This window comes from Capra hircus, chromosome 3, assembly GCF_001704415.2.
Source record: "Capra hircus breed San Clemente chromosome 3, ASM170441v1, whole genome shotgun sequence".
Classification (NCBI taxonomy): Eukaryota; Metazoa; Chordata; class Mammalia; order Artiodactyla; family Bovidae; genus Capra; species Capra hircus.
In genome coordinates this window covers 110,939,864-110,953,625 of record NC_030810.1, presented here as the reverse complement: position 1 = coordinate 110,953,625, position 13,762 = coordinate 110,939,864, and the positions used below count along the sequence as shown (strand labels likewise).

Genomic DNA, 13,762 nt, shown 5'->3' with positions numbered 1-13,762 from the left:
AAAATCGCCTAGTTGCAGAACTTAAACTAAAACCTAGGTCCATCTGAATCCAAGACCAGTGGGTGTTGTTTTTTGTTTTTTGGTTTTTTTTTTTTGAGCCTCTTTAACTGCCAGCCCCTCTTGAATGTGCCCAAAGTTTGTCTTTTCAGTCCCAAAGCTCCTTTGAATTCCCAGGGATCCTGGCAGCCATGTGTGGTGTCCTGCTTCTTCATAGTGGTTTTCTTATCTCTGAAGATGGGTCAGGAAGCCCCATACACACAACATTTCTTTAAAATTCTCAGGTACCACAAGATAGCAATTCCCTCCCTGGCCTTCCCTTGGTATCTTTCCTTTCAGTGTCTGCAGAATTCCCACAGCCCTTCACCAGGTATCAGGGTGTTCTGATCATTCCAGCAGTGTTTCCAGGGCAAGGCTGCCATAAGCACAAAGGTTACACATAGGTTTTCTAGAATGGTTCACTGTCTTTGTCACATCTTATCACATTTTATGATCAAATTCTCACCTTAGAAAATATGTTTTCTGCAACCATGGTATTCTCTCAAGTCAAAGAAAGAGGGTGGGTTTTGGAATCAGACAGACATACGTTCAGATCTCATTTTGGCTGTTAGAAATTGAGTGTCATTATGTAAGACACTCTACCTCACTGGGACTCAGTTTCCTCATCTATAAAATGAGAATAATTAGAACTAGGATAATAATTGCTGAGAAAGTTGTTGAAAAGATTAAAGAACATGATGAGTGTGAAATCCTAGTATTCTGCCTGTCCTATAGTAGTTACTAAATAAAAAGGACTTTCCCTTTTACCTTGCCAATTTTACATCATTAGAGTGAAAAAGTTTGGTGAGGCCTGTGGCTATCCCAAGTTCAGACATCCTAAAGCACTTGCTCTACACACACACACACAAAGTACAGATGAAATCCCACCACTGAAAAGTCATTCTTTTAGATTTAGAAGGTAATACTTTAGCCAAGGACATTCAAACCCATGGGAGAATTAGCTGAGAGCAAACTCCCCAGATGGGATACAGGAGAGCAACCTAAATTAGAAACAAGAGGAATGCAAGGGGAGCCCTAACAGTCTTGGTGGCAGGGAACTAAAAGACAGTATTTCTCTTCTCTGTTTTATTCCTGGTCCTAGAAAGGAGTCTAGAGGAGTAGTAAGGGGAGGGAAGGTGTGAAGTAGTAGGTTCCTACTAGAAATATATTACACAGCAGATCCAAGGGAGGGAAAGATGCTGTTAGGTTGCATTTTTTTCTAACAAAAAGGTTAAATCACCATTCCAGAGGATTCATTTCACTGATGGCTCCCTTCCTCCCCCTCTTGACAGAGCAGGTCTCCACTCCGCAAATTAAGGTGTTGAACTCCACCCAGGAAGATGGGAACTGCAGTCTCATGCTGGCCTGCGTGGTGGAGAAAGGGGACCACGTGACTTACAACTGGAGTGAGGAAGCAGGTGCCCCCCTGCTGAGTCCCACCAATAGCTCCCACCTCTTGTATCTCACTCTTGGCCCTCAGCATGCCAACAACGTCTACATCTGCATTGCGAGCAACCCCATCAGCAACAGCTCTCAGACCTTCATCCCTTGGTCCAGATGCAGCTCCAGGCCCCCAGGTAAGTGTCTGAGAGGCTGCTGTTATGCTACATTAATGATATGGACTGAGTCCTCACCTGGACCAATGCTCTGCTTCCATAGCCATAGCCTTCACCTTAGGAACAACACTTTATATTTTCTCTATGGTTTGTAAAATCCTCCCATGTGCATTCAGTGAGTGGCTACTCTTCATAATGAGCAAGGTGTCGTTATGCTCCATTCATAGTTGAGAAAACTAGTGAGAAATGATGGAACTAGACCCAGAGCCTTGGGTGAACCCTCCCCTCCCCTCCTGCCTTTGTGCCAACCTACAAGGCAGGCGGGGTAAGGGAGTGTTGGGGGCAGGTCCTGACTTCCAATTCATGCTCCACTAACAGCGGGATGGTTCTACACCATCAGTAAGTATTTATCAGTCACCTGTGCTGTAGGAAATTGGGAATAGATATAACATACAACGTCTGCTGTCCAGATAATACATGAAACATGTGCTCAATAATGAAAAGCAAGATGTAACAAAGGGAAACATTTTATGAAATGGACTGTGACTCCCACAGCAGGTCAGAGGGTCAAGGGAGTCAGATCTCTGACTAAGACCTCTTGGGAAAGTGGTAAGTCATGTAGCACTTTATTGTTGACAAAACATTTCAACTGTATAATCTCTTTTTGTTCCTCACAATGGCCTTATCAGATAAGTGTTGTCCTCATTCTCATTTTATTACAGATTAGGAACTTGAAGCTCATAGCCTGTAAGAACCCTTCTTAAGTTTTTTCAGCTTATAAATGATAGTCAGAACCTAAACCTAGATCTTCTGACTAATCTTTCTCTGGAAAGATAAAGCATCATTATTTTGTTATCAAAAAGGAAGGAAGGGCTAGTTAAGTAAGCCCATCTCACTACATGAGATTGGAAACAGATGACTGAGCCTTTTCACTAAGATCTTGTGTCTGTGCCTCAGGTAGGTTCAGGGGCAGAAGAACCAGTGTGCTGGCCCTGCCAGTCATTACCTGTGCCCCGACATTCTTCCTTCTGCATCCACTGAGGGTAAACAGGAATCATTCTAAGGAGACTCTTGCCCACAGTAGACTTGATGTATGTTTGGAAGGATTTTCCAAATAACCAAGGATCTAGGGACAGGGGAATCCAGCCAGGTCATGCCCTTCAGCATAGCATATCCAGTCAGCAACTCCCCTGAGGTATTCCAGATGGACTTCTGGGGAAATCCACCTGCCTTCTGCATCTAAGAGCTCCTTGGTGAGCCTCACCCACTGCATGTTACCTCCCTCAGCCACTCATGGCAGAGTTTTTCGGCCACCTGTCCACTCACCTGAGGTGTCTGGCTGCTTGCCTACCTTGCACACGAACCACATTCAGAGGTTCTCCCCCAGTTCAAACCTCTCTCCCTGACCACAGCTATTCAGAATGTGCTGGTGGGATCAAGAAAGCAGTCTTTCATGAGTGTAGAGTTTGCAGAATGTAAACTCTAGGGGATCACAGACCCTTCATCCCTGCCTGACCCTGATCTCGGGTGCCTGCACCCGCAACTCCACTCAGAGTCCCCACAGACACTGCACCCACACTGAGGGGATTACCAATGTGCGCCATCACAAAGCTACCACCCTGATTCCAACTACTCTCCTCTTTCGCCTAGTTTTCTACAATAGCCTTCTTCCTGGTCTCCCTGCTGCCACCCTTGGCCCCCTGCAGTCTGTTCTCTACAAGCAGTCAGAACCTTTGAAAACAACACTATGAGGAGCATCATTTTCTGTTTGGATTACTATTGGATCTCAAGTGTCACAGACCAAGCCCGATATATAGCAGAGATCAAACCCTGAGCCTTTGGAGTGGGAGCACTGTCTCCAAGACCCTAGACCAGAGAACTAACCCTAGGGGGTATCAAATAGCGAGAACTCACAAAAAGAAACCACTTGAATGCAAGACCCGGCATCACCCAACCACCAGTAGCACCCTGTGCAGGACACCTCATCTAAAGAACAAACAAAACAAAAATACAAACCCAATCATCAGCAAACAAGATTACTGCTCACTCAGCCTTGCCCATCAGAGGAAAAACAAACAAAAACTCAGCACAAATCTCACCCAATATGAAGCTTACACAAACCACTGGACCAAGCTTAGGAGAGCAGAAATCAAAAGGAAGAAAGAATTCAACCTTCTTCAAGGAAAGAATTCAACTTTACTTAAAGCCTGGGAAAAGGAAACCTCAAACACAGTAAGTTAAAAGAAAATAATGAAAAGGCAGAGAAATACTACACAAATGAAGGGACAAACTAGAAACACAGAAGTCTAAATAAATGAAGAGGAAATAGACAAACTACCTGAAAAAGAATTCAGAATAATGGTAGTAAAGTAGATCAAAAACCTTGAAAACAAAATGGAGAAAATGCAAGAATCAATTCACAAAGACCTAGAAGAATTAAAGAATAAACCTGCAAAGACAAATAACACAATTACTGAAATTAAAAATACTCTAGAAGAAATCAATAGCAGAATATCTGAAGCAGAAGAATGAATCAGTGTGCTGGAAGATAAAATGGTGGAAACAACTTCTGAAGAGCAGAATAAAGTAAAAAGAATGAAAAGAACTGAGGACAGTCTCAGAGACCTCTGGGACATTATCACATGCACCAACATTCTAATTATGGGGGCTCCCCCATAATTAGAAGAAGAAGAGAAAAAGAAAGGGTATAGGAAAATTTTTGAAGAGATTATAGTTGAAAATTTCCCCAATATGGAAAAGGAAATAGTCAATCAAGTCCAAGAGGCACAAAGAGTCCCAAATAGGATAAACCCAAGGAGAAACACACCAAGACACATACTAATCAAACTAACAAAGACTAAACACAAACAAAGAATATTAAAAGCAGCGAGGGATAAGCAACAGGTAACATACAAGGGAAACTCCATACACTTAACAGCTGATCTTTCAGCGGAAACTCTGCAGGCCAGAAGGGAATGGCAGGATATATTTAAAGTTCTGAAAAGGAAAAATCTACAACCAAGTTTGCTGTATCCAGCAAGGATCTTATTCAAAATTAATGGAGAAATAAAAAGCTTTTCAGACAAGCAAAAGTTAAGAGAATTCAGTACCACCAAACCAGCTTTACAACAAATGTTAAAGGATCTTATATAGTCAAGAAATACAAGGGAAGGGAAAAGATCTACAAAATCAACCCCAAATAATTAAGAAAATAGCAATAGGGACATATATGTCAATAACTACTTTAAATGTCAGTTCAGTTCAGTCGCTCAGTCATGTCTGACTCTTTGCAACCCCATGAATCGCAGCACAGCAGGCCTCCCTGTCCATCACCAACTCCTGGAGTTCACTCAGATTCATGTCTATCGAGTCAGTGACGCCATCCAGCCATCTCATCCTCTATCATCCCCTTCTCCTCCTGCCCCCAATCCCTCCCAGCATCAAGGTCTTTTCCAATGTCAACTCTTCTCATGAGGTGGCCAAAGTACTGGAGTTTCAGCTTTAGCATCATTCCTTCCAAAGAACACCCAGGGCTGATCTCCTTCAGAATGGACTGGTTGGATCTCCTTGAAGTCCAAGGGACTCTCAAGAGTCTTCTCCAACACCACACTTCAAAAGCATCAATTCTTTGGCACTCAGCTTTCTTCACAGTCCAACTCTCACATCCATACATGACTACTGGAAAAACCATAGCCTTGACTAGACGGCCCTTTGTTGGCAAAGTAATGTCTCTGCTTTTGAATATGCTATCTAGGTTGGTCATAACTTTCCTTCCAAGAAGTAAGCGTCTTTTAATTTCATGGCTGCAGTCACCATCTGCAGTGATTTTGGAAGCCCCAAAAATAAAGTCTGACTCTGTTTCCACTGTTTCCCCATCTATTTCCCATGAAGTGATGGGACCGGATGCCATGATCTTCGTTTTCTGAATGTTGAGCTTTAAGCCAACTTTTTCGCTCTCCTCTTTCACTTTCATCAAGAGGCTTTTGAGTTCCTCTTCACTTTCTGCCATAAGGATGGTGTTATCTGCATATCTGAGGTTTTGATATTTCTCCCGACAATCTTGATTCCAGCTTGTGCTTCTTCCAGCCAAGCATTTCTCATGATGTACTATGCATAGAAGTTAAATAAGCAGGGTGACAATATACAGCCTTGAGGTACTCCTTTTCCTATTTGGAACCAGTCTGTTGTTCCATGTCCAGTTCTAACTGTTGCTTCCTGACCTGCATACAGATTTCTCAAGAGGCAGGTCAGGTGGTCTGGTATGCCCATCTCTCTCAGAATTTTCCACAGTTTATTGTGATCCACACAGTCAAAGGCTTCGGCATAGTCAATAAAGCAGAAATAGATGTTTTTCTGGAACGCTCTTGCTTTTTCTATGATCCAGTGGATGCTGGCAATTTGATTTCTGGTTCCTCTGCCTTTTCTAAAACCAGCTTGGACATCTAGAAGTTCACAGTTCATGTATTGCTGAAGCCTGGCTTGGAGAATTTTGAGCATTACTTTACTAGCATGTAAACTCTAGATCTAGTGTTACCCTTCTTACTTACAAGGATAAGCCACTTAACCTAAGACTCGGATTCTTTATCTAAAATAATACCTGAAAAATTTTCTTGACTATGTATCAATTATGTGGACTCTCATTTAATCCTCACAGCAACCAAATAGTATTTATATCCCCACCTTACAGATGAGGAAACAAAGATATGCAAAAGTCACACACTGAGCAAGTGGCAGAGTTGAGTTGTCTGATCCTGAAGTCCTCATGGGTACTATCAGAATAGATAAGACACTTTTAAAATGCCTTATAAATCATAATAAATAAGTGTGTTTTTCCTTTGTGGCTGAAAAAGTGGTAGTCCTCACCTCAGCACAGCCTTCTCTGGCCATAGCAACCCTCTTAGGGCACCAAATGTTTTACCCTGACCCATCTCAGAAAAGAAGAATAATTCTCTTCATGTTCCTCAGTATGGTTTAACAAGAATTTAGTTAATGCATCTCAAAGTCTTGGCCATAAAGCTTCTGCTAGAGGCACTTAGTTCAGGACATTCTTAAAAAAACATATAAAGGGACTTCCCTGGTTGTCCAGTGGTTAAGACTGCACTTCCACAGCATAGGGCATGTAGCTCAGAGGATAAAGCATCTGCCTACAATGCGGGAGACCCAGGTTTGATCCCTGGGTCAGGAAGATCCCCTGGAGAAAGAAATGGCAACCCACTGCAGTACTCTTGCCTGGAAAATCCCATGGATGGAGAAGCCTGGTAGGCTATAGTCCATGGGGTCACAAATAGTTGGAGACGACTGAGCGACATCACTTTTTCTTTCTAGGGAATAAGATCACACATGGCACAGGACATGGCCAAAAAATAAAATAAAAATTGAATGTAAAATGTTTAAAAAGGAAAGAAAAAAGAAACATGTAAAGATGTTTGAGTGGTCCATCTAAACCACTTTGAGGACCGAGTATGCACTAGTGTGACCAGATTTACTGGATATGGAGCAGGCCTTCATGAGATGGGGAGGGACAAGAAGCAGCAGAAACATGGAACCATGGGAAAACCCTGTCAGGACCTCAACTCAGGCATGAAGGCAACTACTCAGCAGCCATTGCACTTTCTTGGACCTCTGTTTCATTATATGCAAACTGAAAAGGGTGAACTCCTGAAGTTCTTTCCTGAGTAAGTAGTCTATAAGTCCATTTTTATGTACATTAATAAGAAATGCTAATGAAGGATTACCATTTGTATATTCATTTCCTAGGGGTGTTGTAAAAAGGCGCTGCAAAGTCAGTGACTTACATAACCGAAGTTTATTGTCTCACAGTTCTGGAGGCTAGAAGTTCAAAATCAAAGTGTCAATAGTGTTAAGTTTCTTCTGAGGGCCATGAGGGAAGGAGCTGTTCCATGCTTCTCTCCTTGGCTTGGAGATAGCTGTCTTCTCCTTTTGTCTCTTCACATTGTCTTCCCTCTCTGCGTATATCTGTCCTAATTTCCACTTATTAAAATTACACCAGTCATATTGGATTAGGACCCACCTATAATTACTTTGCTAGGGTTGCCGTAACAAAAACACCACAGATGAGGTGGTTTAAATAAGAGAAATTTACTTTCTCACAGGAGAAAGGAGGCTAGAAGTCCACGATCCAAGTGTTGGAAGGATTGATTTTTTCCTGAGGGCTCTCTCCTGAATGGCAGATGGCTGTCTTCTTGCTGTGTCTTCATGTGGTCTCTGCATGCTCATCCCTAGTGGCTTTGTATGTCCAGATTTCCTCTTAAAAGGACACTAGTAAGATAAGATTCAGATCCACCCTAATGACCTCATGTTAACTTGATTACCTCTGTAAAGACCCAGTCTCCAAATAAGGCCACATTTTAAGGACTTCAACATATGAATTTTTGGGGAAACACAGTCAACCCATAACACAAATAGAGATCCCCTGCCCTGCCTCCAGGGATGGGGAACCACAGCATTCGAGAACCAAATCACACAGCTAGTCTGTGGCATGCCATTTTCAGTACACCAGATTGCCTAAATATGGAAAACAGAATTTCATTATTTCGTTGATTTGGGTTTGCAAAAGAATATCACTGATTTTTAAAATACCATGCTTGGTTCAACAAACAAAACATTACTGAGATTCTGCTATGTTCCAACGTTGTGCTGGGTGCTGAGAACACAAAGACAAAAAAAGACACACTCTTTGCTCTTCAGAAAGGGAATAGCTCTATAAGTAACTATTATTCCAGGTTAAGTAGTACGATAGGGGCAAAACAGAAATATGTGCAAGTTAACCCAGAGGAGGGAATGATTGACACTGTTTCAGGGAATCAGAAAGAGCATCATGGAGAATGTGACACAAACTAGGTGTCGAAGAATAGATAGAAATTACCCAAGCAGATAAGAGAAAGACACTCAAGGCAGAGAGAAAAGCAGATATAACTGGGCCTTGTTCTGTATTGTCCTATGGTATTCTGATGGGAACTAATAGATAGTTTTAGACAGAGGATAATGTGATTAGTTTTGCATTTCAGAGAGAATTTTCAGTGGTGTGGACAGTAGACTGTGGTGGGGAAGAAGCAGAAGAAAAAGAAACTAGCTGTGGGGAGGGCCCATTATTGCAGTTACCCATCAAGAGATGATGAGTCCTGAGCCAGAGCACTGGCTGTTCCTTTAACAAAGATCTCATTCAAGGGAGGGAAATCCCAGTCTTGGGATGATGTGGTGGGGTATGAGGATTTGCTGGAGGTCTCTTTGTCATCTATAATAAGGACAGTGATCTTGAGACATTTTTCACTTTCCTTAATGAAAAATTCGAATGGTAATGATGTGATGAAAGCAAATGTGACATGATGTCAGCACTGGTTCTCATCAGGACTCAGACTAAACCACACAAGAACATATTTGTTTCTCAAGATCTTTTTTACCTAACAATTGTCCAGGCTCTCCATCATATATTCATCTTTATTCCAATTGTTATCTCAGTGTTTTACAGCAAGAAATACCTTCATATCTATTGTTATGAAGCCTCTTTACCACAAAGCACTTTCTTCGTGGCTCAGTGGGGAAAAAAAAAAAAAAAATCCACCTACCAATACAGGAGATGCGGGTTCAATCTCTGGGTCAAGAAGTTTCCCTGGAGAAGAAAATGGCAACCAGTATTTTCCGGTATTCCTGCCTGGGAAATCCATGGACAGAAGAGCCTGACAGGCTACAGTATACAGGGTCCCAAAGAGCTGGACATGATTTAGTGACTAAACAACAACAACAAAAAAACAAATCCAGGGATGCTACCAAGCCTTCTCCTAGGTCATGTTAATGTGGGTCAGCACTGGACAGTGAGTGACTTGCTGCCATCTTTCATGACTGTATTCTGAAATAGTTCTGTCTGTGCAGTAGTGAGTAATACTAAACCTTAAACAGTTGAACTCAGAGGGAATGCCCCTGGGAGCTCATTTTGAAAAGAGGACCCCTTTCAGTAGATTAGCAAAAGGTTGGCTCAGCAAGTCTAGGTTAGCTCAGTGGAAGGAAAATCTGACGCCTGCCAGTGAGCTCCGGGGGCTCCCCCTTTCTAACAAGGCCATCTCATCAAAAGGGAGCTCCCATTGCTACTGAGTCATCTAGCTGTTCTGTGTACAGGCAAGTCCCTCTCCCTGGTACTCCCAACCCAGGAAACACGGCAACAATCTTGGAAGGATGAAACCTGTCCCCTCTCATGGACCAGAGCCCTGTCACGTGGCCACACCTGCTACAGAGGAAGCTGAGAAGTGGAGTCCTTAGCTGGGCAGTCATGTGACTGGACAAGACTTGCTTTGTCGGGGAAGGATGAAAATGGCCCCAGGGGTTACACCCAGTCGTCCCTGCAACGCAATGCTGGGTGGGATAGCAAGTGTGAGGGATTTTTCTGGAGGCTGAGAACTCTGTGTAATAATTTTTACTTGGGTGGCGCCATATCTTAAATTAGTGTACGGTTTGGGACCACCCTTCCCCCACTCCCAATTCTGAGAGGAAGCTGCCACCAACAAAAAGGTGTCTCTTGAAGATGACTGACTTCTTCACATTGATGTGCTCCAGGCAGACAGCCTTGCTGACAGACCACATGAAAGGCCGGAAAGAGATATGGCGCTCTCAGGCCGTTATATTAGCATCTCGGCATCTCCTGGGGTGAGCTACATTTGTTTCTCAGATCCTTTTTATTTTCTTCTTTATCTTCCCTTAAACAATTAGAATTTGGGGACTTGAGAGAGACTTTTGTGTTTCTGTGGCAGCAGACTTTCAGAGATAAATAAAAAAGGCCCTTCAGCCTTTTCCTTAGAGGCGTGGCTACCTGCCGAGTTGTCAGGTCTAAAGCACAGCCAATCAAATAGAAGACCAAAGGATGGAAACTCACGCAAAGAACTCTTCATAAATGGCACTGGAGTTCTCAACCAGCCTGCTCAGCTGTCTCTAAGAGGTTCCGCGGAGGGGGAAAGTCCTAAGTCTCCTCTTTAAGAATGTTCAGGGACTTCCCTGGCAGTGGTTAAGACTTTTCCTTCCAATACAGGGGGTGTGGGTTTGATTCCTGGTTGGAGAGCTAAGATCTCATGTGCCTTTGGCCAAAAAACCAGAATATAAAACAGAAACAACATTGTAACAAATTCAATAAAGATATTTTTAATGATTTTTTTATTTTATTTTTTTAAAGAAGACTGTTCAGATAAGGATTCTTTTTGGACAAAGACTGGGACCTGTGGACCCCAGAACAATGTTGATCTGATTTCTGAGCATCGTCATCCTGAGGGGCCTCACTATATGACTGAGCAAAAAGAGGGAGAACAAAAAGAGCCAGAGTCTCTGCCACAGGAAGTGGTGGTTTGAAAATGGGAACACAGATGGTGCTGAGAGCACAGATGCACACCTTGTTTCTGGTTCCATTCGGCTATAACAAAGCACTGCCAAGTAGGTCATTGATTGCTCCCTTCCACTCCTGCCTTGGGCCATTCAGAAGGTGACCCTGCATTCCTTCTGAGACCTTCTTGTTTTGTGAATGTGCATGCACGCTCAGTCATGTCCGACTCTTTGCAACCCCACAGACTGTGGCCCTCCAGGCTCCTCTGTCCATGGAATTTCCCAGCCAAAGGGTATATGGCAGTCTTCTCCAAGCTTCATTCTATGGCTCCTAATTTAATTTAACTTAAATCACTTGTCCACCACGTGCATATTGAGTGCCCCCTGCGCTATACTGTGTCATGTGGAAAGGGGAATGCGTGTGAAGCATAAGGTACAGGATCTACCTTCAAGGAGTTCACCATTTAGATAGGATTCCTACACCTTACTGGGTTAGAACACATGGTCATATTAAAGAAACCACTATTAGAATTCCTCTCTGGGAGGGAACAGAGCTTCTTTAGGGTAAAGAGCTTCATAAATGCTTTATGAAGAGTATAAGCTGCTCTTTATGGAGAACAGAAGATAAGACCTCCCTTCCCCAAACAATCCAGCTGTAGGTTCAATACTTCTGTGTTATAATGGGGGAAGCTGTTGCTTATGCAGATATAGGAAGAGAAAGATAGGGTCTGAGCCTCTCACGTGTTAGAAAGCTTCCCTTTTCATGATGGAATCTGCTCCTTGTGAACTTCCAAATCTACAGTAGAGGATTTGAACCCATGACATTCTCTTTGTTTGTTTGTTTTTGCTACACCACACAGCATGCTGCACCGCACAGCAGGCAGGATCTTAATTCCCAGACCAGCTACTGAGCTCATGCCCCCTGCAGTGGAAGCATAGAGTCTTAATCACTAGATAACCAGGGAAATCCCCCAACAAAATTCTTAGTATAGGTTTTTTGGTTGTTTTATTTGTGTGTGTGTGTGGAAATGGGTGAAGACACTGAACCTTGCACTCAGGACAGCTCAGACTACAGGGCTGCAGGAGAGAAAACTCAGGGGACTATAGGAAGTTATTGACAGAAATTAAAGAGATCGTGAGCAGCCTGACCCCCACAAGCTGTAGAAGTAGCTTTTTGTCCATATTTATTTAAATTCCCAAAGGCAGTCCATAACATTTAGTTTCCATATGCATATCATAATTGAATAAGAGCACCAAAAAGGTGAGCACCAAGTGTAGAAGCTACACCTGGGAAGCATGTGGTGAATAAACATCAATTCCACTTGCCTTGGGATTCCCAGGTGGTGCTAATGTTAAGGAACCCCTCTGCCAGTGCAGGAGATGCAGGTTTGATCCCTGGATCAGGAAGATCCCTTGGAATGAGGGCATGGCAACCTACTCCAGTATTCTTACCTGGAGAATATCCATGGGATGGAGAATCTCATGGACAGAGGAGTCTGGTGGGCTACAGTTCTTAGGGCCGCAGAGAATCGGATACAACTCTTTGTTGTGATAAATCAGAAGTGATTTATCATGCACTCACTACATGCTAGATTCTAGGCATTGCTCTAAGCATTTTCCATATGTTATTTCATTGGTTCATCAGAACAACTCTGCGAACTGAATATTTTTATGTTTGTTTTGCCATTGAGGAAACAGGAACCCCAGGGGGTATGCGGCCTCTGGAGGTCACAGAGCTATCAAGTGGTAGACCCAGAATTTGAGTCCATCTGTCTGGCTCCAGGTGCCCTCCCTGAAGACAGTCTCCACAGCAAAGATAATTTTAAGATGTAGGACATAAATCAAGGGGCTTCAGAGTCCAAAGGAGAGGGAAGAATGGGAGCTGGAGTGGAAGGATAAATTACACAGAGCAATTACGCTTGGCCTGGGACCAGGGCTAGGCAGGCGACGGGACTGGTGCAGGTGTTGTGGGAGGAAGCACACCTGCAGATGTGGGATGAAGGGTGGTGAAGGGTGAGCTGGGGCTCAAGAGCTTTTGACTCCGAATATCTGCCAGGCATCCTACCCTGCTGCTGCTCATTGTAAGAGGCCTCACCTCCATAGGCTAGAACAAACGGTGAAGTCTTCATGTCTCTTCTCACCTGTTTTGGCCTTTGCCTTCTTCTGTGACTCTAGGTATGCTTGCCTGAGTCTCAGTTTTCTCAACATAAAACCAGTGAGCTGAGTCAGATAAACTCAGTAATTCCTTTAAAGTTAAAAAAGTCTGTGGTCCTATAACTTACATCCTCCAATAGATTCATAGGAATCAGTATCCAAAGATTAAGGGGGAAATTGGGGCTTATGAAATATCTTTCAGGACTGTGACCAGGTTTCCTTTCAGATGAGGCTGATCTGGCAGAAGTTGGTCATGTATGTCATAGGACAAGAGGAGCAGATAGCTTTCATCCTCCTGAGACCCTGAGAAGAGAGAGCTGTTGCTATTATGTCCTCTGGGGCAGTAATGTGCCCCAGTTATTTTTAGTTTATCTGAGTAGGTAGGTGGCTGGGCTGTCACAACAGAAGAAACTCTCATTTGGCAGGTGTTACTTATGCACTTATGTCATCTTCTATTTTCTAGTTTTACTTTAATTAATTTACTTAACTATCTTGCTATTTTCTAGTTTTAGGTACACCACCTTATTGGTTTTATTATTTTTATAAAAGAAATTTGAAAGAAATGCTACTTTTTAAATTCACTTTTGTACTTGCAGTGCTTATTCTTAAATTAACTGTTGTTTTAGAAGGTCTCAAAATACATGAGGGAATAAAAAAGAGGAAATAGTCTTGAAATACTACGTGCTACTATAACT

The 13,762-nt window shown here is 42.9% G+C and overlaps 1 protein-coding gene across 1 annotated transcript in view; it reads left to right on the top strand.

The window, feature by feature from the left end:
- The window catches only part of SLAMF1 (signaling lymphocytic activation molecule family member 1), a 38,650-nt gene that overhangs the window by 9,687 nt on the left and 15,201 nt on the right, over positions 1-13,762 (top strand). The window contains 1 exon segment of the mRNA NM_001285726.1: positions 1,329-1,613. Coding sequence (NP_001272655.1) covers positions 1,329-1,613 — 285 coding nt within the window.